Here is a 16,195-nt window from a genome sequence, read left to right on the forward strand (position 1 = left end):
GACATGTTTTCTACGGAGGAAAGTCCAGCAACAACTACAGGCGCCGCCATTCTTCTTCTTCTTGGTTTTAATGGCGGCTGGCATTCAACTTCAAGGTGCATTACCGCCACCTGCTGGTTAGGAGTGTGGGCCAAGATCGCAAAACCCTTTTCCTAACACATCCCCATCCTAAACACCTATATTCTTTGATCTAAATCAGTCATTTCCAGATATAACATTAAAAATAAATACATTCATCATATGAGTTCCTTTGCAATATTTTGTCAAGTCAAACTTAATCTTAATTCTTTTCAAATTAAAAAACAATATTCTCCTCTCCTTTCACTATTTGGACATTTCATTATAACGTGTTCCACAGTTTCCTCTTGATTACAATGTTCACATTTTCCTGTCTGATGTTTCCCTATTTTATTCAAGGTACTGTTAAGTGCTGTATGTCCAAATCTAAGTCTAGATATAATTGATTCTTCCTTTCTATTTCTCCTTGTTATTCTACATTTACCAACATTTCTCTGGATGTTATAAAGCCATCTTCCTGTTCTTTCTTCTTCCCATTGTTTCTGCCATCTATTTTTCACATGTTGCTTAATTAAAAACTTTATCTAAGTCTTACTGTTATTTACTTTCATGTCTATATCTGATTTTCCTGTGGCATCCTTAGCACATTTGTCTGCCAATTAATTTCCTTTTATTGCTATATGAGCTGGTATTCAACAGAAAGATACCTTTAAACCCATCATCTGAATCCTGTATAATATCTGAAGGATCTCGACCAGTACATCAGATCAACTCTCAGTATGACCACTTTCTAGTGTCATTAATGATGAACTTGAGTCAGAACATATAGTGCCCTCAATGGTCTATTTTCCTCAACCCACTGCAATGCCAATAAAATTGCAATCATTTCTGCAGTGTATACTGATAGATTATCTGAGATTCTTTTGTTAACTTTGAAATTAAAATCTATTACTGTGTACACCACACCTACTCTGTTTTTAATATCTTTTGATGCATCTGAATAAATCAAGACATAACTAAAATAATTGCTTTGAATATACATATGCGCAATTCGAGCATTATATCTATCCCCCTGGTCCTTGTCCCTCTTTTCTAACAGTGACATGTCCACATTAGGCTGTGGTAATAACCATTGGGGAATTACTGACCATGAAACTGTTGGACTAAAGGGCATCTCATTTATTTCCATTTCTTGCAGGAGCCGCCATGGTCACGCGAACCGGATGCACATGGTTGTTCAGTCAGTGGCCCTGTGTTCCATTCGGAAGGGCTCATCCCTATGCTCTAATCCTTTCAAAGGGTTTACCCTCCGGAGTGAGAGCTTCGAAGGGTTTGGAGGGTGTTGGGGACCAAACAACTGTTCCTTGAAGTGCCCTTCTACGTCATCATCATGTGCCCACAGGGAGGCGCCGTCATCATGCAAATTCGGTGCGTTCCAAACAGGATATATCGCCCTCAGAAGGGCACTTCAGAGTGAAAACAATCATGGCCGCCATATTGGAGGGTCGTTCCAAACCGAAGTGCTCAAAACTGGCCACTTCAAAGGGCCCTTCGGAATGAAGGATTTCAAAGGGTACAACTGATGGACACTTCAGGCTCCCATGATCCTTTGCGCAGATTCTTTGCATGATGACGGCGCCTCTGTGTGGGCACGTGATGATGACGCAGAAGGGTACTTCACCCTTCAACCCTTCGAAGCTCTCACTCCGGAGGGTAAACCCTTTGAAGGGATTAGGGCATAGGGATGAGCCCTTCCGAATGGAATGCAGGGAGAATCTGCGCAAAGGATCATGGGAGCCCAAAGCTGTTTTCACTCCGAAGTGCCCTTCGGAGGGCGATATATCCCGCTTGGAACGCACTGTACTATGGTTCCGTGTCAGTGTATCCGCCCAGTTCAGCTGGAGACAGGAACTATCGCCACCTATCGACCATTCTCAGATATTTTCACACCGTTGCCGAGAGCGTTTTATTTTTATTATTTTTATTATTTTTTTACTTTTATTTAATTTACCGGTGACACACAGGGAGAACTCAAAAAAGACCAAAATATAGGGCATAAGCATCATGCTGAAAATGAAGTAAAATTTTTAACATTCTATAATAGTGTGACCACACGTCCTCTTTTCCCCGGACATGTCCTCTTTCTGGACCTTAAAAAATGCGTCCGGCCGGGATTTCTAAATCGCCCAAAATGTCCGGGATTCGGCTTTTGCTTTCTACAGTCGCCATTCATAGTGTGCGTTTTTGTATTAGAGCCCTGAAGAAGACTGTGTCCAGTCCCGCCAACATTCTAACATTGCATATAATTTTCGTGCATCAGGGGGACGCTATCCATCAGTGGCGGCTTGTCGGGGGAGGCAGGGGAGGCACAGCTTCCCCATAATTCTGAGGTGAAAAAAGTGTTGAGAAAAGAAACCTCGTAAGGGAGTCTAGCCTCCCTTCTGATTTCAACCAATCATCAAAGAGACGTAAATTACGTGATATTAGTTTGAACGTCTGCCGCTGCGCTGATAATGTAGCAAGTACTTATGATGAGTAGCGATATTGAATATTTGATTGCCCACGAACCACCACTGCTATCCATATGCGGAGAATGTAATCTCTTTTTAATGAGCACTTGCTGTTCTCTTTTACTTTAGATTTCGCGATCATGTGCACTCTGTGTAAAGGAAGATCAGATATTTATGAGCTCAGGATCTGTTGAGCAGCAAATCCTCCAGCATGGTCTGTCAGCCATCTCTCCTCTCAACCCATGAGCAGTCAAATCTGACTCCTGCAGCTCGTGTTGAATGCAGGGTTGTCAAGTCCACGTTTTTTTTCCCCAATGGAATTGGGCTACATTTAAACTGTTGCCATGGTTTGATTTTTCCCTGTGGGTTAAGGGTTTGAAATGTTGCATAAATTACATTTGGCTGAAATGCTTGTATTGAAACATTTTGCATTCTACCTATGATAAAACTGTGCTAGATGTTAAGTTCTGTGAAGGACGGCCACTGGTAGGAAGCTTTTTAGCTGTGTTTATGATAAATATGCATAACAGTGACTGTAAAATATGTGTATTAGGTATGGAAATGACATATTTTGAGTTTTGATATTTGAGAATGCGCTACTTTGGGCACTTTCAGCATTACTTTAACCACCAACCAACCACACCCTAGCCCCCCGCCCCACCTGCAGTCCTCTTTTTGGAAAACTAAAATATGGTCACCCTATTCTATAATATATTGCATAACTCAAACTCACAAAATGTAAAATACAGAATCATATATGAACTAATATATTATTCTTATTTATTGACGTGGCCCAGATCTGGCCCACATACTGTAGAGTGACTTCTATTATTTTATGTGGCCCAGGTCTGGCCCAGACACTTTAAGCCAGATCTGGCTGAGACTGGGCTTGGTCCCCGGGCCAAATGTGGCCCAGAAACTGCTAAATGTAATTCAGCAGTGAAACACAAATACAATCATTTAAAAATATTAAAAAGGCTTTAATTATAAAATTACCAAATACTTTAATATAAATATATATTAACAATTAACAAATGCACTACAGTATAAACATTAACACTTTTTAAACCACAAAGTAAATTATATTTATATATAAAAAAAAAAAATGAACGCAAACCCAAACAAGACCAGGCTCAGTCAGGAAACCAGTTCTCCTCTGGCCAAATGAATGAACGTGGTGTGATTATTCCAGACTGCATCACAAGTCAGATTGTGGATTGATATCACTCGGAATATTTCATCCAACTTCTTCTGCTTGAAGAAACATCATGCCAGCAGGTGAATCTGGTAAAAAGGGTCTGTGCAGAGGGCTTGTCTGGTTACGTAGTCTGTGTAGATCTGTGCTGGGGCCATTAATGAGGTCTTCACAGGGATCGGTTATCTAGTTGACATGGTCTCCGCTGACATTCAGGGATGTATTGTGGTCGTTCCTGGGTGCAGGTCCACCGTCTGGTCTGGATACCAACTGGATCAGCCGATTACAATAACCTAGGGATAAAGGTGAGACAGTATATAAGGGACTAATTTGAGCATTGATGTCATTCTTCTTACAAATTAACAAGTACATTAGATATTATGGGAAGTGTTACCAAGTGTTTCTGCTTACCCTAATTGGTGCAGCATAAAGATCCTTTAAGGGATTTGAATTATAGAAATGTGATCGTGTGTCATGTGTATGGAAGGTTAAAGAGATGGGACTTTTAAACTCACAGAGTGTGTCTGCCTCCCGAAGTCCGCCCTTTTGATCTGCCAGCTGGAGCCACCTCTTCATAGTGTCACGGTTCGAAAGAGGCGAAGACTCAAGTGCAGGCAGATGGGGTGTCTTTATTTATAACTCCCAAAAATAAACAATAAACACAACTGAAACCACCCCGAAGGGGAAAAAGCCAGAGTAACATAAAAGCTCACCACGAGACATAAACTGAGCACAGGGCAGCCACAAATCAAAGGCATGATCCGACACCTAAGTGAAATTCTAGCAAACAAAATGGCATTTAACTAATTTAATTAGCTAACATTGGATACAGCTCTTCAGTTTTTTATATAAAAAAATGACAATTGTTATTCTCTACTCATCAACACTCAATATATGCGGGACCATGCGGGATGTTATCATCGCAAACCTCCTAATACAAACCATCTAAAAACTATACTCTTCGTGACATTTAAAACATCAAACAACACTAGATTGAGCATTAAATAAATTAAATAACTTACCCTTTTGCAGCTGAAGTATCCTCTTGAGAACTGTGCCCGCCGAAAGCTCCTCAGTCAGGATTAACCGCCAAATCCTTCTCTCAGGCGGCTGAGTTCCTGCATTCTAGCAGCCGAAGGTAAATACACACAACTACACCGAGTGCGGACCTGTCGCGCGTGCAGCAGCTTTCAGCCGAGATCGGCCCATAGCGAAAAAGCCGTCTGTCAGCCAGAACTGTTTTGTAGAGTCGGCACGGCTCTGGCCCATTATCTTCTCACCGATGCCGAGACTGAGCCGACAGTGCCGCATTTCAGCCGGAATCGGCCCGAGTGTGCTTGCTATCTGGGGAGCTTGTAGAAGAGTTCAATGAAACTCCAGAACAAGTGCATGTCTTGTATCTATGGCAGCAAAAGTTTCAGAGGCTGCTGCAGTCTATATGCAAGAATGTGTCAAACTAAGCCTGCAAGCAATAAAAAGTGTTAACATTTTTTTGCTTTGCACTTCATGCTGACACTTCATGTATTACAAGGCGGTCATTTCTCATATGCCAAGTCGAAGGGCGTTCCAATTAGAACAATCTTTTCTTTAAAAATCTTTGCTCTATGGGCTTTGACACTTTATGCATTAATGAACCCACTTGTGATTGATAGAGGCATGGAATGCAGTTGATATGATCATTATCTGTGCCTGACTGGAATATGACAGTCCCCACTTCTCTTCAAACTTGGCATATTCACAGCAGTCATAAACAGTTTCCACATGAGTGAAAGCAGCCCCAGCAACAAGACAGCACCCGTAATAGAGAGAGCACCATGACAGCAGGACCCTTAGGACAAAAAATAGACCAGAAATGGCAGGTTGGGATGTATATAGCGGTTCATAAGACGGTTGTATATGACAATGAGGGATTATGAGCATCTCTGAATAATATCTGACAACTTCATGTCACACCACCAGCTTCTCTCTCACCCACTTCCTTCCTCTCATCTGATTATTTTACAGTGTAGGGAAAGGATTATCACTAAAACATTTAGGGTATCTTTATTTACTTCCTCTTTATTATAAAGTTAATTTGTGTAATATGTAAGTGACGTTTTATGTTCTAAAACATGTCTGTTTTTTGTTTTGTTTTGTTTTGTTTTGCTCTTTCTCAACTTTCTCAAATGCATAAAACTTCGATAGCCTAAAAAGTAAAGGCCTGTAGGATTATTGCACCAAAAAAAAATAAATAAATACTTGCTCAGCAATTGATCCTCTGCAGTGAATGGGTGCCGTCAGAATGAGAGTCCAAACAGCTGATAAAAACATCCCAATAATCCACAAGTAATCCACACCACTCCAGTCCATAATTAATGTTACAGTTAATGTCTTGTGCAACGAAAAGCTGAATGTTTGTAAGAAACAAATTCATCATTAAGGGATTTAATTTTCAACCATCACTTCTGGTCAAAATTCGAATCCATAATACATAATAATGCTTCCTCCAGTGAAAATGTCCAGCTACAGTTGTGACTCTCACATCAAAATCCACAGACATTGTTTAGAACTGTTCTGGACTGTTTTCGCCTGTAAACAGTGCTTGATTTGTGCATATCTCTTTCCTGATTCAGATGACACAACTTTTTCACTGAAGAAATCAATATTTGAGAGGACTCATATTTTATTTGTTGGAGTATTTGTTTCTTATAAACATGCACCCGGTTGAAAAAAACAGCATATGGTGGTTAGGTATGTTTTGAAGCATGGTTGCTGGTTTGAGCTGGTTTTAGCTGGACATGTGCTGGTCCTAAGCAACTAGCTCCTGCTCAGGACCAGCTCATAACCAGCTAACCAGCTCAGGACCAGCTTAAACCAGCTCATGACCAACTAAGGACCAGCTTAAACCAGCTAAAAAAGCTGGTGCGCTTCAAAACATACCTAACCAGCATATACTGTTTGTTTTTTTTCAACAGGGCAGCCTTTTAACTTCACAAGACATTAACTGGTGGACTGGAGTCTTGTGGATTATTATGTTTTTATGTGATGTTTTGAACTCTCGTTCTGATGACACCCATTCACTGCAGAGGATTCATTGGTGTTTTGACATCCAGTTATGACCAAACTCTCAAATAGCACACTTGAATAAACTTCTTTTTCGTAAGGGACGTCATCAGTTGCTATTTTCATGTTGCTCAAAATGTATTATATAGTCTTACCCTTCAAAACATCAAGACATTAGCTCATCATATAAGTCATTAAATGCAAAATGGTTGATCTAGTTGTCATAAACTGTCAAACATATTTTCTACACATTCATAAATTTGCCATGAATTGTGCAGTTGAATCTTGACTTTCACTAATGAAGAATGTAGATCAACCAATCATAAACCAGTTCCTTGAAATTCCTCATACGGTGCATAAAGTTCTGCCTAAGGGGTGTTTCCTGTGTTTGCCTTTCTAATTTTGTATTTTTGCCTTTGTGCCCATATTTCTTTTTATTTTCTATATCACGACGTTGTAATGTGTTTTTTTTTTTGTCAGACCTCTAGAAAAAGTATAACTGTGAATCCTATCCAGTCTCTTTCAATCAATATCCCACATACAGTAATGTGTAAATTTGTACTTTTGAAATGGATATATGGCATACAGTTTCAGTACAGTAACTATCATCCAAACTGTTGCCATAGTTTACATCAGGTAATACTAACAGAGTGCACTGTTACCGTATATTGACAACATGACTAAGCATTTTGACTATCTTGTTTGTGAACAAGGACACAAGGACTTTTCGTTCTGATGGCACTGATCATTGACATAAATACTTACTTTTGAGAGATGAACTAAAGATTTTAAGTAAGTTACAGGCTTTTGCAGATAATCTATTGTGTGGTGCTGTTTGTACGAATTGTTTTGAGAAATGCACATACTTCTTTGCAAATATTAATGATTCGAGAAATGCACCAAAGAAATGAGAAAAACTGTATCTATCCTGAATGTTGATCAAAATCATTTCACATAGGACCTCTGTGATCTATGAATCATTTTGAGATTAAAGTGGTTAGACTGTGCATTTTGAACAGTTTGAGAGGAAGTAAGACTAATATAAAAAATGCTGATAACACTTAACAGGATGTGGTTGGTTTAGCACCTCACAAATAGTCTGGATGTGAGTCTTACCGCTTCCCACTTAGCCCTGGCTTTCTCCTCCTCAAACTTGGCAAATTCACGATGGTCATGAATGGTGATCAGAAGCTTCCACACCAAGAGCGCACCCAGTCCCAGCAGCAGGATCGCACCGGTGACCGAAAGAACAACCACCAAGACATCAGGACCCCTAGGACACTCTGAACATAAATCAGCAATGACAAAAGATTCATTCTTAAAGAAAAGTTCATATTCTACATTCAGTTTCCATTTGAATGGATCTCTTCAGTATCTAGTAACTGTAACAGAAGTACAGCCAGTATCTACCCGTCTCTCACACAGACACAGAGAGTTTATCAGCATGAGCCATGTTTGACAGCTACATGTCACACGTTGTCTCTCTCTGCCTCACATCTCTCCTCTCACCTGGTTCTTTAACAAGATAGAGGAAGGATTTTCCACTGGCGTCTTCATAATACTGGAAGTTCTGAACGCAGTCGTCCTCATCCTTGTAGCTGCAGTTCACTGAGTTCTTCTCATGAAAGACTGGAGAGAACAGATGAAAATTAACTCAGCTAGAACAACAACTGATCAAAATATGCTGCATGAAGAACTATAGTCACAGTGTATATTCATAAATGAACCTTTGGTAAATAATGGATTCGATTTAAGATGTGTCTGTGGCCTGGAGATGTATTATTCTGCATTTAGAAGATGTACAGATTGTGTAGTTTAGAAATATACACTTCCATTCAAAAGTGTGGGGTTGGATTTATGTTTTATGCAAAGATTTATGTAAAAAAAAACAAAAAAAAAACTTTAGTCAGCAAGGATACATTAAATTGATAAATAGTGACAGTAAAGTCATTTTTAATGTTACAAAAGATTCTATTTCAAGTACATGCTGTTCTTTTAAACTTTCTACTCATCAAATAATCCTTTAAACATTTCATCACAACATGTTTTCAGCGATAATAAAAAAAATCATAATATTAGAATGATTTCTGAAGGATCATGTGACACTCAAGACTGGAGTAATGATGCTGAAGATTCGGCTTTGCCACCACAGGAATAAATAAGTAAGAATAAATAAGTTTACAGCATTACTGTTTTTACTGTATTTTTGATCAAATAAATGCAGCCTTGGTGAGCATAGGAGATATCTTTTAAAAACATAAAAAATTAGCACCCCAAAAGTTTAAATGGTACTGTATACCCTAAAAAGGCTTTATATAGGCTACTGCAGATGGGAGATATGTATTATGGATTGGTCAGAGGTAGAGATTACCCAGCTCATCCACCAGCACAATCTCATCTCTGCAGACGTGATTGCAGTTCTTTTCATACAGATCTCCTCTCTTATAATGTTTACACTCCACACACTCCCTGCAGAAACACACATAAATCCACTTTAAACAGTTAAGATGAAAAAGCACCTAAACATACTTATTCTCTCTCACTGTAGATAGATAGATAGATAGACAGACACAGACAGATAGACAGATAGATAGATAGATAGATATATAGATAGATTATCAGGTTCTACAGTTCTTTTAATATCTGAATATTCAGATGGCCAACACACACTCACTTTTTAATGGTGCAGGCGTCTGGGCAGGTGGGACACTTCTCACAGGTTGATCCATACGCTCCTGGCTGTGTGCACTCACAGACGCCACACACACAGTGGCCACGGCCACTACACAGCATTCCTCCGCTCCCCATGCAGGCGTCTGTGCGGGTCGAACAGTTACAGCTCTCGCCGGACCATCCGGGGCTACAGTGACAGGTGCCACAGTTGCACTCACCATTACCTGACGGAGACATCAAACAAATATATAGCTGTTAATGACCTATGGGAAAATATGGTGATCATGAAGTTCAGCCAAAATTAGCATTTAAAATATTTCATAGAAGGAGGAACTTTTGAAGAACTACCCAAGAACTTTATTTTCTTGATTTTACTTCATTTTGTTTTTATATGTTTATTGTATGTCTGCAGCAACATGTAGTCCATAACAATTTTCCTCTTGAGGACAATAAAGTATACTACTACTACTACCACACAGCTCTTGCAATGCAGCTGTTTATAATTACTACAGATACAAAACTTCTATATCCCACAACTTCTCCATTCATACAATAGCTTTGTGTGACCAGAATTGAAGTTCATTGTTAATCTTTGCAAATATGCATCATGGAAAAATAAATTTGAGAGCTGCCAGCCAGAGGAGGAAAAGATTTGGCACAAAATGAAGGCGAGTAAACATTCGTAAAATCTTCAGCAAAGCTGAATTTTTAGCAGTCATTACTGTCTTCAGTATCACATGATCCTTGTTGAAAACAGTTATGCTGCTTAATATTTTTGTGGAAAATATGACATGTTTTTATTATTCTCTGATGTATATAATGTTCAAAAAACAGCATTTATTTGAAATATTAAAATTTTTGCAATATAATAAATGTTTTTACTGTTACTTGTTGTCAATTTAATGCATCCATCCATGCTAATTAAAAGTATTTGTTTCTTTAAAAAATCTTACTGACCCAAAATGTTTCAACAGTAGTGAATGAAAATACATACTTTACAATTTAAATGTGTCAATTCTGATGAATTATGAAAAACAAATGATGAAATACAACATGGTGTTACGTAATGCTCACTTAATGTTTGTTACTAAAGCAACAAAGAATTCAACTTAAACATCAACATTTCCCAAGCCAACACATTCATTTCAACACAGAGAATACAGCATATAACCAGAAGATTTCAGACTGGTTTATCTACTTGTGTGTGTGTGTGTGTGTGTGTGTGTGTGTTTGTTTTACTGTGTGTATGTTTTATGTTATTTATATCCAGGGGCTATACTTGCTGACTCTGATTCTTCTTGTAGTTTAAACACCCACCCACCAACTCTAAGATAATAAGATATTGTGTAAGAAAACAATTTTCACAAGGCAGTTAAACAGCAATGCCTATCCCACATACTACTGAAATCTCACTTTTCAAACTAATATATAATTTTACGCATTCGACTTGCTGTTTAACTGAAGAGAGAATAAGATGTGAACAACCAGACTCAGGCTTCAGGCTAAGCAGGTAATGCGCACAGACATGTAAAACTGAATATCATCTAATAAATCAAGCGCATCTGAGTCAGACTGCTGTGGATCAAATTGCCTAATAAGGTGAAACACTGTCCATGTTATGAAGCAAGAACAAAAAGCTGTGTGTAATCCTCACAAACACACAACGACACATCTACTGTAGCACTGTTTTTTCTGATACACTGAGTCAAGGCATGTCTAACCTGAGCATATTTGTCCTTTGGAACGGAGGCAGCTGAAGTCATCACATTCACAGTACGGCCCCCAAACCTTCCCAAAATCACTGGAGCGACAGGCACACTGGCCGCACACACAGTCTCCGCGCCCACTACAAACCGGCGCTGCTGGGTTGGGGCTGCATCTGTCTTGTTGGCTGGGTTTATATTCGCCCTCGGAGCACTCACATCGAGCGCCCAGTCGGCCCGGGTCACACAGGCACACACCGCACTCCAGGGTACCGTTCCCGTGGTGACAGGACGGGCTGGTGGGCATGGAGGACTGCTGACAGTCACATTCACAAGCAAAGTCCACAGTCACCTGAAGGGTGTCTTTAAAGCCCATTGGCTTGACCATGAAGGTCCGGCTCTTCTCTTTAGGGCAGCCGTGAAGTTTTGCCTCAATGCTAAATGAAACCTATGGAAGAGTAATATAATGGAAAGAAAAAAGCATAAGGTCATGGGTTTGATTCCCAGAGAATGCATGAACTGATAAAATGTATAGATTGCAATGTACATAGCTTTGAATAAAAGCATCTATAAATGTATCCCCCGTTTAAAAAATAAAGAACATTATTTAATTTTAGCAGGAGTATATTGGTACACAAACGATGTAGTTTCTAACTTTCTACACTGTAAAGTAATATATTTTTCAAAGCTGTAAATAAAGCAAGGATTATTGGAGTATGTCTTACAAGAAAATACAATTTCAGTCTTTCTACTTATAAATTTAATGTTGAAATCAATGCGTTATTTGTCATTCCTTTGTAATAAATTGTGAAATTTAACTGAGTTAAGTATAATTAACAAAGTACATACTTTTCATTGTCCTGTTTTAGTGTTTGCATAAAATTAGTTTTTCTTAATTTAGACACTTTTTATTTAAATTGGATAAAAATGCTCTACTTTTCAGCACAATGTCAATCACAAAATCTTCAACAACACAAACTTTTTTAAATATCCAACATAACTAAACATAAAAGGTCTTTGCTTTTACGCAGAAATGCATAGAAATAACACTTAATTTCAACATTTACTCGCCCATTTCAATCCTATGCAAAGCATGCTTGGATCTAAAATTCACCCATGCAGTTTCATTGCAACAAAAATGATTAGCGCAACAAAAACGATAGTCCCAACACAAATTAATTCAGTCAAATTTTTAAAGTTTTGCATATCTAAATAGACTGAACACAATACAATTGTGATAAAATATTCAGCACTTGTGTTGCTGTAGCTTATTTTAACTGAGTAAACTGAACAATAAGCAAAAATACATTTTTCTAGTATATGCACCAGGTGCTGACCATATCTCCAATTTTGAGTCCAGCGCAGGACTTGACGCCAGTAATGACCTCTCCACCCAGGCATGTTGCGTTGATGAACAGAGATAACTCATCCGGCACACCCAGCAGCTCCAGCTCAACCTTAGACCTGATCTTCTACAAAAACAAATGGCGCAGAGATCAAAGGTCAGCCTCTCTGAATTCTCTCTTTATTTGAGTTTAAGCCCTACTGGATTGAAATGGTCAAATATCTCAAATTAAAAAAGCAAACACAGTCCTCCTAACCAAGTTCTCACAACTCAGAGGCTGTATTAATTCCTGGCAAAGTGACTGACCGCATATGCATCCAGAATGAGTTGCACAACATTTCCAGAGTCTCTAGAGAGCGTTCCGACCACAGAGCCAGGAATCAGCTCGCTGTAGTTCTGTGAGAATACAGGAAACATGACAACACCCCATAAACATATACTGTATGAATGTCTTCATGTTACAGACAGAGACATATTGTACATTTGTGTTTGACAAAAATATAGAAACTCACACGATATAGTTGCACCATAGAACTGGTTACAGCAAAGATGAGGTTGATGTTATTCTCAGATAATTTGTCCGTGATCATACCAAGTGAAGGATAGTCCTACAAATACATTTAAAAATTAATGTATTGCCAAATTAGCCATCTCTCTCTCTCTCTCTCTCTCTCTCTCTGTCTCTCTCTCTTGCTCTGTTTTTTAATGTTTTAAAAGAATGCTCACCAAGGCTGCATTTATGATTAAAAAATATACAGTAAAATATTATTTTGTGAAATATTATTGCAATTTTAATATATTTTAATATGTAAAATGTATTCCTGTGATGGTAAATCTGTCACATGATCCTTCAGAAATAATTATAATATGTTAATTTGCTTCTCCAGAAACATTTCCTATTATTAGCAATGTTGAAAACAAAAGTGCTGCTTAAGAGAGAGAGATTTGCCCAATATATGTTTGGCTGACCAGTATAGTGGACTTGTCATATTCATTGTTGTGGTTGATATGGCACTCTCCATCATGGGGCTGGACTATTCCAGCCAGCCTGGCATCCAAAGCCAAATGACTTCTGTCATCACTTGTGAAGATTAGCAAATGAGATGCATCAGGCCTCCATCCAATTTTGTCCTGGAAGAAAGAGAAAGGAGGTCATACACAAAGGTAAAGAGAACCAACCCAAAAGGCGAATGCTCCCTTTTGAATATCCTAGGGTTACACCGTGTCTACTACACTGGATGCGAGCGGCGCGGCGCAACAAAATACTATAGAACTCATTATAATCAGTGATGCTGTCTACACTGGATGCGGCACGGCGTGACACGACAAATCCCAGACAGAAAACTGCTGCTGCGTTCTATTTATGACGTATTGGCACAAATTTCAAATGATTTTCAAACGGTCGCTTTGTCGCGTCCAGTGTAGACACAGTGTTAATGTTGTATGACGTTTTTTACCCCCCAAAAATAATTGAAATTTAGCTCAAAATTCAGGCTTCAGGCTCTGGGACTATTAACAGAACAGCTTTACTCAGATTGTTTGTGGGTTTCTCTTTGTCTGTGTATTTTGTGTCACCTTGCATACTACTGCTTGCATGATAGCATCAAATCCACCCTCAGGGGCATCTCTGTTTCTGGACACTTTCTGTTTCTTCACTTCCTCTGTGAACCGCTCTACCTGCTCCGTCAGAGACAGTACGTTACGATAGCCGAATTGCGGTGGACAGGGTTCAGGAAACCTACAGCGGTCAGAACACAGCAGGGAGACAGAAATCCCTAAACTTAGTCACTCACTCTGTTTGTCATGTGCTTTTCTAATGTGCAATGAATTAGGGCTTACTTATAACAAGGATTCTGGATGACTTCTTCAGGGTAAATGTACATGTAAGGTGAGAGCGGTTTGTCTACAAAAGCTCCAAATCCCATGCGCAGATTACTGGTGACGCCCCGTAAAGCAGTGGCCAGACCATTGCCCAGTGTATAAAGCTTCTGCAGGTCGTCCTTCATGGTATTGGTCATGTCCATCAGGTAGTACAGGTCCACTGGGTAATCAGCTGCTTGCTTCACAGTGACAGTGAATTTCTTTGAATCGTCTTGAAGAGAAATGGGACAGATGAAAGGGTTAGAATTTTCTAAATTTGAAGACAAAACTCAGCATTTTTATTTCTTTTGGCAGAAATGAACATGGATTTTTTGAGAACAAGATATGTCAGAGAGACCCCAAGGCCCTTTTACTAGCTCAAGAAACACTTAACATTTAAATTTCAGGTTTAAAGCTTCATGAGTTTATAAGCAGATCTTGACATTTGAAACAAGTAATAAGCTGCAAAAAAAAAAGAATTTGAAGAGTAAAATAATATTATATATTTTTATATATATTATATATTAAAGAAAAGAAAAGAAAAGAAAAGAAAAGAAAAGAAAAAGAAAAGGGAATTTTTCCTAAACTGTGATGTGAGAAATATGTTATTGGATTGCACTGGTAAATATAGTTTGTGAAATCTAATGGTTTGTTTTGTTATAATAGCATACCTGGCCTGAGGGTCAGGTGGATTTTTTGTGGTTGGATCTGAGTGATGTCCTCTGAACCCCCTGCCTTGTCACTCAGGGGTATGTCCTCTAGTATCCTCATGCTGCTAACTGGAAACTCAATAAACTTCAAGCCACAACCAGACTGAATGAGACTGTCTCTGAGATCACAACGGGACAAACTCGAGCCTCCCTTTCCAAAGATCTGACAGATACACATACATACATTGATAACAATCAGAGGGAAGCATTTCAAACAGCCATTTGTGCGTCTGTGCAGGAGTGTTTAGTCATATATGTGGATGGAATTTTGTTTTTTACCTCCTGAGAGCACCAGGCGCAGGTCGGATGTATCGACAAACATTCTTCACAGGTACTCACTCCTCTGGAAGTGCAAATGTTAGAGCCTAGAAACAAGACCATCGTTAAATTTCTGTGCAGTCAGGGCCGTATTAACCATTGGGCTAGGCGGGGCTGAAGCCCCGGGGCCCGAGCAAGGACGGGGCCCGTGATTGGCTGTGGGGTAAATTGACTGCCGCGCCGATCGCCAGTCACCACACCCCCCACTTAATTAGCGCTGTTATTTAGTTGAGCTTTTCCGTAAATTCCATACATTACATTTGAGATTGAAGCTTAAAGTCTGAATTTGGTTTACCAATCTAATGCATTTATTCTATATTTGACATTTGAACGACATGTGCAGGTATCTATCAGGTGATCGCTGCCCAGTAGCCTATATTTGCATTCACCTTCACTCTTCACTTCCTTATGAAGTAATCTGGAAATGTTCGTGCAAAGATTCTACAGGTGCATCTCAATAAATTAGAATGTCGTGGAAAAGTTCATTTATTTCAGTAATTCAACTCAAATTGTGAAACTCGTGTATTAAATAAATTCAGTGCACACAGACTGAAGTAGTTTAAGTCTTTGGTTCTTTTAATTGTGATGGTTTTGGCTCACATTTAACAAAAACCCACCAATTCACTATCTCAACAAATTAGAATACTTCATAAGGCCAATCAGCTAATCAACTCAAAACACCTGCAAAGGTTTCCTGAGCCTTCAAAATGGTCTCTCAGTTTGGTTCACTAGGCTACACAATCATGGGGAAGACTGCTGATCTGACAGTTGTCCAGAAGACAATCATTGACAATCTTCACAAGGAGGGTAAGCCACAAACA

General features: G+C 39.1%; 2 protein-coding genes across 3 annotated transcripts in view; both read right to left on the reverse strand.

The window, feature by feature from the left end:
* LOC107660753 (methyltransferase-like protein 2-A) overlaps nt 1-81 on the reverse strand; it is a 6,233-nt gene extending 6,152 nt beyond the window's left edge. Inside the window, 1 exon segment of the mRNA XM_016450158.1 lies at nt 2-81. Within this exon segment, the coding sequence (XP_016305644.1) occupies nt 2-50 (49 nt within the window). The 5' untranslated portion in view covers nt 51-81.
* A 7,740-nt stretch (nt 82-7,821) lies between these two features.
* Nucleotides 7,822-16,195, reverse strand: part of LOC107660728 (integrin beta-3-like) — a 9,828-nt gene continuing 1,454 nt past the window's right edge. Inside the window, exons 2-14 of one of the 2 annotated variants that reach the window (XM_016450131.1) lie at nt 15,336-15,421; nt 15,018-15,219; nt 14,326-14,578; nt 14,062-14,224; nt 13,456-13,617; nt 12,999-13,094; nt 12,793-12,882; nt 12,479-12,613; nt 11,160-11,589; nt 9,440-9,662; nt 9,137-9,234; nt 8,275-8,394; nt 7,822-8,048 (exon numbers count right to left, since the gene is read on the reverse strand). In XM_016450131.1, coding sequence (XP_016305617.1) covers nt 7,846-8,048; nt 8,275-8,394; nt 9,137-9,234; nt 9,440-9,662; nt 11,160-11,589; nt 12,479-12,613; nt 12,793-12,882; nt 12,999-13,094; nt 13,456-13,617; nt 14,062-14,224; nt 14,326-14,578; nt 15,018-15,219; nt 15,336-15,421 — 2,261 coding nt within the window. In that variant the 3' untranslated portion in view covers nt 7,822-7,845. Of the gene's footprint in view, nt 8,049-8,274; nt 8,395-9,136; nt 9,235-9,439; nt 9,663-11,159; nt 11,590-12,478; nt 12,614-12,792; nt 12,883-12,998; nt 13,095-13,455; nt 13,618-14,061; nt 14,225-14,325; nt 14,579-15,017; nt 15,220-15,335; nt 15,422-16,195 lie in introns of those variants that run through there. The other variant, XM_016450136.1, reaches the window with a different exon arrangement.

This window comes from Sinocyclocheilus anshuiensis, unplaced genomic scaffold (assembly GCF_001515605.1).
Source record: "Sinocyclocheilus anshuiensis isolate Anshui unplaced genomic scaffold, SAMN03320099.WGS_v1.1 scaffold2630, whole genome shotgun sequence".
Classification (NCBI taxonomy): Eukaryota; Metazoa; Chordata; class Actinopteri; order Cypriniformes; family Cyprinidae; genus Sinocyclocheilus; species Sinocyclocheilus anshuiensis.